General features: G+C 49.5%; 1 protein-coding gene across 4 annotated transcripts in view; it reads left to right on the top strand.

Annotated features, from left to right (window-relative positions):
• Positions 1-9,172, top strand: part of St5 (suppression of tumorigenicity 5) — a 183,158-nt gene that overhangs the window by 152,093 nt on the left and 21,893 nt on the right. For 3 of the 4 annotated variants that reach the window (XM_008853439.3, XM_029556283.1, XM_017803303.2), the window contains 2 exons: positions 6,155-6,306; positions 8,824-9,039. In XM_008853439.3, coding sequence (XP_008851661.1) covers positions 6,155-6,306; positions 8,824-9,039 — 368 coding nt within the window. Of the gene's footprint in view, positions 1-2,265; positions 2,291-6,154; positions 6,307-8,823; positions 9,040-9,172 lie in introns of those variants that run through there. The other variant, XM_029556284.1, reaches the window with a different exon arrangement.

The following is a 9,172-nucleotide window of genomic DNA, read 5'->3' as shown; positions in this document are numbered from 1 at the left end:
TTTTTTTTTTTTTTTTTTTTTTTTTTTTTTTTTTTTAAATAGGGTCTCAATGTGTAGCCTGAGCTGGCCTAGAGCTCCCTATGTAGACCATCCTAGTCTGGCTTTGATCTTACAGGGATTCACCTATCTCTGTCTCCCCAGTGCTAGGATTAAAAGCCCTTCACCACCATGAGATCCTAGCAATGCTTCTCAAGATTAATGTTAGGACTGAGCAAGCTAAGAATAAGACACCAGCAGATTCGGGGTCTGGCCAGAGCCTGCTTCCTGGTTCAGGGACATCTATCATTTCCCAGCATCTCACATGGCTGAAGAGGTGAGGGAGTTGACTATGGTTCCTTTGCTTTCATGAGGGCATTGGTGCTTTCATGACGTCTCTGCCTCTGTGACCTAATTCCCTCCCAAGGACGCTAACAGCAACACACTGGGAACCCAGACATTCAGTTGCTTATGCCAACTTAACAGATTCTAGAAGATAGAAAACTCCTGGGTCACAAAGGACTTTTATTACTCATGGCACAGGAGACAGCATGAGCTCCATGTTCCCACTGGCTCCCCTTGGTTACAATGGCATGGGACAGTATAAAAAGAAGGCCCAGGTAAGAACTGCCAACACTGTGGGCCTATGTCCCAGCTGAGGAGCCCACGTTCAGAAGACCCCAGGTTTTTCAAGGACCATTAGCAAAGCTGCCCAGCCTTTGCCCTGAAAGAACAATTTCTGGTCAGGAAACAGCTGTGCCTCTGACTGGATGAGAGACACTATCTCCAGCTTCTAAGGCTGTTTGTTATGTAAACATCCTGGAGCATATACTCTGGAACTGTCCATTTCTCTTGTCCCCCAAAAGGGCAAAAACAGAGTACTGCATAGAAAACTGCCTTCCAGGAGCAAGGTGGAGAGTGTGGTGGTAGCAAACTAGCAAACTTCATTTCAAGGGTCAACAAAAGGATGACTGTATAGCCCCGCCTCCCCCCGTGATTCAAGGCTCTGTTTAGGGATGTTTGGGGTAATTTTTGGAGGTACTATCCTAGGCAACAGCTATTAACTGGGCCTTTTTAGAACAAGAGGGTATCTGCCACTCAGTCATTAAGGAGACTCTTCTGCTTTGGGATGTTACATGCAAAGTGTGAACATATGGGAGTGGCTTGTTTGCTTCTTGATGAGGTAAAGCTAGAGCAAAGGGCTGTGTGTATAGGGTAAAGTTGGGGTTGGGGCATCTTCTTCAATCACTTCTGGATCTTTGGAGGCTGGGGAAGAAGGAAGAGGGTGGGTATCAGAAAGAGGGTGGGTATCAGAATGACCCTGGCACTGATTTTGATTTGTTTTCCTTGTTTTGTATTCCCCACTGCAACTCAGTCTGAATCTTAGGACCTGACCAGAGAGGCTAGAGGGAAATACAAGGGGAAGTATTTATGTTCGATTCTGGTTGGTTTATTCCCTCCACTCCAAAGAGGCTAAAAAATATGGAGTCCTCATAGAGGGTTCCAGAGGTCCTTTGTTGCTGAACGATTAATGTCAGTTTCATTTTTTGCCTAGGATTGATCAGGAGCTTTCTTTGATCTTGTGCTGCCTTGGGTCCACAGAGACAAAGGAGGCTTTGTTCTGGGATTATGGGAATGGGTCTACAAAGGAGACAGAGAACACCTGTGCTAAGTCTTCATCTTGGGTACAGCCCATTGGGCTGCAGTTTCTGGTCTGTTAGAGGTTGAGACCATTTGGCCCAGAGGCTGATGGGTCATCTCTGTAAGTAGTAGACATGAACAAAAGACCTTGGAGAGTTCGCTGGCCTCCTGCACACACCAGGCATAATGCCCGAGGTACTGGGTGGGATACTCCAGACAGGCTAAGCGTTTGCCTGCTGATTTGTAATAGGAGGGTTCAAAGAAAGTTAGTGCTTTGCTGCTTCCTGAGACTCTTTAATTCTCGCCCATCTGACTTGACATCTGCCCTTGGAAGATGCTGCTGTTCTCGAAAGCCTTATAATCGTTTGCATTCTGTGCCTGACACTGAAAAATGCACCCAAGGAAGCAGCTTGTTAGGGAGTTATGTGGAGTGGCCTCGGCGCCTGACCAAGGAGCCTGGGCTGCATTCCTGCTGAGATTCCCACTCTCATCAGCTAGCTGGGGCCCAGTGAGAGCTTCCAGGAACTTCAGTGGGATGCAAGCGGGGACAGAGCCACTCAGCTTGTCCTTTAAAGCCTTTTCAGCCTCTACTCTGTGCCTTCTCTCACTCACCCCCAGGCTGGGCAACAGTAAGGAAGAGAGGGGTTGCAGCTGGATGCCAAGCAGCTAAGAGGTGCAGTCCAGGGAAAGGTGCCGGGACTGTTGGGAATTGGTATCAGGCCCTGGAGGGTGGTCCAGCTGGCCCCGAGGGGGTGGGGTGGGGGGACTGAGACCCTTGCCTGGCCTTCTTTCATAGCATGTGAGGGAGAGAGAAAGGTGGAGACAAGGGAGAAACAGCTGATTGGAGCTAGAGGATGGCTGGGAAGGGAAGCTACAGACCTTAGCCATGGGTGTGGCCCAGAAAGCTCAAACTGCTCTGTGTGCCTGAGATAGATGCACTCTTTGAACTGGTTCTACTAGTTATGAGGAAGTGAGGAGGGACAAAGGGAAAGAGGTGGGCTGTCTCATGTTGGGTGACAACACACAGAGCTGTGGGGAAGGAGTGGGATTAGGGCCTGGTGGACCTGGGCACCTCCCTCAGGAGGCTCAGTGTGCTAAGACTGGGCTCTTTGGCAAGTCACTTTTAGAAGAGCATAAAACAGAAATACTGGGGATGCCTTTGGCCCTTATCTCATCAGCAAAGCTGGGAAAGGTTGAGAGCTCTGACTTCCCAGGTTTGATGAGATGGGACTGCTGGGAGACAGATCTCCTAAGAAGGGAACCTACCACCCTGTCATCCTCCAAATGCGGTGTACACTGCCCCACGGAAGCCTCTTGGGCAGGAATACAAGTGAAAATCTTAGAGAAGTCTGCCAAGCTTCCTGTCTTGCATCCATGCCCGCTAAATTGTCCCCTTGTTTTGCTGTTCAGCTCTGGCTTCTGCAGCCTCTGTAGCATGCTTTGAGTGCAGATTCAGTTCAATGGCTCCAGGACTCAGGGTATGCTTAAAGCATCCCCATTCCCAAGTCATCCTTTCTGCCTAACAGAGTTTACCTGCTCTAAGGGTCACCAGAGGTAATCTATGAAGTTCAAGATGGCAGGTAGATTGGGGCTACCCAGGGACCAAACTGAGGAGTGGACGTGAAGCTTGGTGAGGAAGTAGGTTGCTTAGATCAGAGAAGAAAGAGGCTGGCATTTGGGCCAGGCAGGAAGGGAAGGCACCCCGCGCCTTATGCAAAGGAAGCCCTGGGATGCAGAAGCGGGTGCTTTTCTAGCTGTCTTCCCTGGGTTGTCACTGACGTGCAACAACTCTGCATCTACTCCTCTGCACATCATTATCTTACATCTTTTTCTCAGAACCTTAGATTTTATATCAATGGTCAAAGCTCTGATTTGGGGCAAAGAAGGAAGAAAGAGGAGAGAATGAGAGATGGATATGAATGGAGGAAAAGGGGGTTAGATGCCGGGCGTGGTGGCACATGTCTTTAATCCCAGCACTTGGGAGGCAGAGGCAGGCGGATCTCTGTGAGTTCAAGGCCGGCCTTGTCTGCATAGTGAGTTCTAGGACAGCTGGGGCTACAAGGAGACCTTGTCTCAAAAAGTAAAAAAGAAGAAAGAAAGAAAGAAAGAAAGAAAGAAAGAAAGAAAGAAAGAAAGAAGGAAGGAAGAAAGGAAGGAAGGAAGGAAGGAAGGAAGGAAGGAAGGAAGGAAGGAAGGAGAAAAGAAAGGAAGGAAGCTCAGAAACTGCTAGGAAGTTTAAAAAGACTTAAAGCATTGGTTTGGGGCGTAGTCCCATCCATTTATTTCTCTTTTCACCCTCCCTCCCTTCTTCTAGGGGGCATTTGATAATGTATGGAGACATGTTTGGTTGTTATAACTGAAGGATGCTAATGTTAGCTAGTGGGTAGAGACCAGGGTTGGACTAAATGCCTTAAAAATGAGCAGGTCAGTTCATCAACTTCATGTAGACTGCTTGGAGAAACCCTGATGGAAAGGTATTAAGAAAGGTCTTCTTATAGATGAAGATGATGATAAGGATTTTGACTAGTCACTTAGCCTAAGACAGTTTGAATTTGATAAGCTTAGAATAAATATAAATAAATGTTCTCCCTGCCCCAATCTGGGCAGTGATGTTCTTGTCCTGGCGTTTTTCCATTCTTAATCCCCTTCACCCCTTTAACCTTATAAGATAGATGTTAGGGAGGGACCAAGAAGCAGAAAACCCACCCAGCCCTGCTGAAGTGGAATGGAGTGGCCTGGGGAAAGCATGCAGGGGATGCTGAGTTTGAGACTTGGCTTCTCGAGGCAGGGCTGCGGGGCCAGCTTTGCTTAGTCAGGACCCTGGAATGGGGACAAGTCATCCTAATGGCATGACTGTTTTACAGGAAAAGGTCTGCTGGTTGCTGGGGACTGTGTGGTATTGGGAATCACTTAATCCAGCCCCAGATCTTTTCTTGACCCATCCCTGACTCCTAAGTTTATAGAGATTTGTGTTGCTCCCTCTGCAGTCTGTTTAACTTTACTCCCCCACCTCTGTGAGGGCATTTCCTAAGTTCATTGTGGTTTCTCATGTAATAAACAGATGCCACAGTTAGGGGAACCTCAGCTTCTTGAGGAATTTCTAGGCACAAAGGGTTTGGGTTTTCTCCTGTGCCCTGTCCAGGAAAGTTGCTCCCCAAATCTGTTTGCAGCCCTTCAGGAGTGGAGTCTGAGCTGCTGTGGGGGGGTAAGGCACATGAAGTGTGGGCAGACGGGTGTGGGGCTCAGCAGTCACCTAAGCTCAGCCCTGTTCACGCTGCCAAGGGACTCCTGCTTCCTAGGATTCTTGCTTGCCTCTGCAGAGGTCCCAAACCATGGCATTGGGCCTGGGACAAGGCAGGGATAAAGAAAGACAAGGGAAATGGAGGTGAGGGTTGTGTTCTCATGGAGTCCCCATAGACTTTGTCACTACAATTGTGTTGTTGGGTATAAGCCTGGACTGATGTGATGACATGGCTCAATGGGTATGACTGTACTTTATAGAAAAGCCAAGTTATGTGTTGGAGAAGAAGGAGCCAGAGAGTGTAACTTGTGAGAAAGGGTGTCTCTCAAAAATCTTATGCTCTTTGAGGGCAGGGAACTGGGTTTTGGACGTTTGTGAGATTTTCTGGTAGTATCAATACAGTGCTGACTGGCAGAGATTTTAGAAACTGCTCCTCAGAAGCAAAACCCTCTCCTTCATTCTCTGGCCCGGGCTCCTTCTAAGCCTTTCACACTCCCGTGTCCCTGAAGGAGAGGCCCTGCCAAAGAGGGAGTGATGAGAGTTCCCTTTTTGCTGAGATCAGCGGCCGAGGAGGTAGTGGACGTTATAATGAGCCCCATGGAGCACAGGATCATTGGGCACACACTGTTACTGATGGCCCTCACTTGTGAGGTTGTCTGAGACAAGATCCCTATCCTGAAAGACTCCACGAACAATGGAGCAGGTTAGCGGAAGGTCTGGCGAAGCCCTGCTCTGTAGAACTCTTTTGGGCTCCTTCATGCCCATCCTTGAAACTGGGTCCCGAAAGACCCACCAAGAGCTGCATAGAGACAGCTATGTGCTTTCTAGAAGTGTGCATCTCTGAGGGGGGCTTTACCAACAGAAGGACTGGAGCCAGGGACAGGCTCATAGCATTGGCTTTGTCCTCTGGCTGGGCACAGGCAGGATAGCTGAGCCAGTCTTGTGCAACCCTGAATTTATAAGCTGAGGCCAGACAAGGCTGAGCTGAGCTGAACTGGAGGTGGGGAGCAGGGGCCTCAGCTTCTGGACTCGGAGCCAGGATCTGTTTGTAGCCTTCCCACTGCAGACGGGCAGCTATGTGACTCATGAGCTGAAGGGCCAGGCAGAAGCCATTCTCTTTGGCTCCCAGGAATTAACGACAAAGGAAGACAGTTGACACCCCGGCCTGCACAGTGCACACAGGGACAGATGCATCCACAACCACGTGTACTCCTCTCCTCTCTCTCTCTCTCCCTCCATCCCTCCCCTCCCCCCTTCTTCCCTTTTCCCGCCTCTCTAATTTTGCCTCCTCTGCAGGAGAGCAGCCCAAGGAGAATCCCTATGAGGATGTGGAATTAAAGAACCGAAGAGCTGGACGAAAATCCCAGCAACTGTCTGAGAACTCCCTGGACTCTTTGCACAGGATGTGGAGTCCTCAAGACAGGAAGTACAACAACCCACCCATGCAGGTAATGCAGTTCCAGCCTGGGCAGTGTGAGGGCCTGTCTTCAAAGTGTGGGCTTAACTTTCACTCAGGCTCCCGCCTTGGCTGGCACTTGGTAGAGAAGGCTACCTCAGGAAACAGCTGTGCACCCCAGGGACTTCAGCCATGCTGAGACTCTCATGGACAACTGAAGCATGCCCCTAGGGCATCCCATCTTGCCTTCTTTCTCTCACTGAGTTCTGAGCAGCAAAAACAAAGGAGGGGCCCCTGCAGACTCCCATCAGTACTCCTCCTCCCCTTCTGTGGGAAACAGGAAGACAGGGATCTAGTTGGAGTCTTGATGTTCTGCAACTCTGTCCAAAATTATCTCAATCCTGGCATTTGGAGGGGTCCATGGCTTGGAGAGCCAGCCAGTGTCAGAAGCCCATCAGTGAGGCTCCAGTGAGAGCCTGTCCTCTCAAAGTGGAGCTCAGCTTTCACTCAGGCTCTTGCCCTCGCTAGCACAAGGCAGAGGAGGTTGCCTCAGGAAAAAGTTGTGTGCTCAGGGATTCCCGCCATGCTGAAACCCTTAAGGACAGGCAGGTAGGGGATTCTTGGGGGAGGGAGAGAGTCACTGCCAATTTGATGCTATCTACTGAAAAGCATCTGTGTTTATGGGAAGAGGAATGGGGATATAGATCAGGGCTAGAGAAGAGGGGCAGCGGCCCAGGATACTGTGGGGGGCTACTTGAGTATGAGAGCCCCTTGCCCAGCCTTAGTGGCCAGAGAGCAGAACCCGGTTCTCTCCCTGGAGGAAGTGGGCATGACCAGGCTTCCAGAATCACACAGCAGAGTGTTTGTGGCTGGGGAGGTGGCTCAGTGGGTAGAGTGCTTACTGTGCAATGCCAAGACCTGTGCTCAGGTCCTCAGAACTCATGCAAAACCAAATGCAGTAGCATAAGCCTGTAATTCCACCACTCCTACAGCAAGATAGGAAGTGTATGTGCACGACTCACACACACACACACACATACACACATACACACACACACACACACACACACAGAGAAAGGGAGAGAGAGAGAGAGAGAGAGAGGAATGCTTGAGGAATGGATTGAGGGAAGACTGAGAGAGCAGACAGTTGAAAGGTCAAAGAAGACTTTTAGACAAGTTCATTCTGGTCTTTCTCAGGATACCAGGAAGCAGGAAAAGCCAGAAAGGTGGGGAGACAGGCTGTCTCTGACCTACCCAGATAACTCTTTAAAAAATTTATTTATTATTTTATGTGTATGAGTGTATTGCCTGCATGTATGTGAGTGAACCCATGTCATGCAATGCCCACGGAGGTCAGAAGAGGGCTTTGGATTCCCCTGGAATTGGAGTTAAGGACGGTTCATAGCCACCATGTGGGTGCTAGGAATCCAACCCGGGTCCTCTGCAAGAGCAGTCAGTACCCTTAACCACTGAGCCATCTCTCCAGCCCTGAATCCCCCCAGATAACTTTTTAAAAAATATATTTTATTTATTATTTTTATTTTATATGTGTGTGTGTATTGCCTACATGTAGGTAAGTGCACGCATGTCCTGCAATGCCTGCAGAGGACAGAAGAGGTGTTGGATCCCCTGGAACTGGAGTTCCAAACAGTTGTTAGCTGCCATGTGGATACTGGGATTCGAACCCAGGTCTTCTGCAAGAACAGTCAGTGTTCTTAACCACTGAGCTATCTCTCCAGCCCCCTAGATAACTCTTAACTAGACAGATGGAAGGACCTGGATATTTTATGACATTGGCTAGAAAATGCATAAATAACTTCTGGCTTTGAAATCGTGTGGTTGTTTTTTAATTAAAATATTAATAAAATATTTTAATTTTATGTGTATGAGTGTTTTGCCTATATGTAAGTGTCCCATGTACATGAAATGGCCTCAGAGGGCAGAAGAGGGCATCAGATCTCCTGTACCTGGAGTCATGGACGGTTGTTAGCTACCATGTGGGTGCTGGGATCTGAACCTAGGTCCCCTGCAAGAACAGCCAGTGTTCTTAACCACGGAGCCATCTCTCCAGCTCCTCGTGTGGTTGTTTTAATAAAGCATTTACCCTTCTGATAAGTCTATCAGTTCAAATAGGCTTTCATTGAATTTGTATTGCCAGACTAACTGGAAAAGAAGAGATTGGGGCTGTGGTGACAAAGGAGGATTTGCTGAAGAGTGAGGAGAGGCAGATCCAGACAACATGCAGAGATCCTCAGGGGGTGTCTGCCTTCCCACAGTATATGGGATCCACTTGCAGTTAGCCAGTTCAGTGCCCTGTGCTAAAGAGCATCAGTGTTAATTGGAGGGATACACAGGGTTAGAGAAGCAGGCAGCCCAGGGTATCACAGTCAGAAGGAGCCACGGCTTCCATCCCTAGATCCCAGCAGATGTGGGAACATTTGTGCTAAGTGTCTCTCTCTCTCTCTCTCTCTCTCTCTCTCTCTCTCTCCCATCTCTCCCCCTCTCCCCCTCCCTCTCCCCCTTCCTCTCCCCCCCTCCTTTCTCTCTCTTGTCCTGTACCCCATACTAGCTGTCTCTGAAACCAGGCAGCCAGTCTCTGCGCAGTGGGAACTGGTCAGAAAGGAAGAGCCATCGGCTGCCACGATTACCCAAGAGGCACAGCCATGATGACATGCTGCTGCTGGCTCAGCTGAGCCTGCCGTCTTCACCCTCCAGCCTCAATGAAGACAGCCTCAGCACCACCAGTGAGCTGCTGTCCAGCCGCAGGGCCCGCCGCATTCCCAAGGTATCTTCCAACACTGAGTTCAGGGTGCTAGGCAGGTGGGTGGGCAGGCAGCCAGCCCTGTGGTGGCCTGCCTGCCTTCCTTCCTTCCTTCCTTCCTTCCTTCCTTCCTTCCTTCCTTCCTTCCTTCCTTCCT

The sequence above is a fragment of the Nannospalax galili genome, unplaced genomic scaffold (genome assembly GCF_000622305.1).
Source record: "Nannospalax galili isolate Female #2095 unplaced genomic scaffold, S.galili_v1.0 scaffold44, whole genome shotgun sequence".
NCBI classification, from domain to species: domain Eukaryota; kingdom Metazoa; phylum Chordata; class Mammalia; order Rodentia; family Spalacidae; genus Nannospalax; species Nannospalax galili.
Note: the sequence above shows the minus strand (reverse complement) of the source record. Positions and strands in the feature narration are given on the sequence as shown.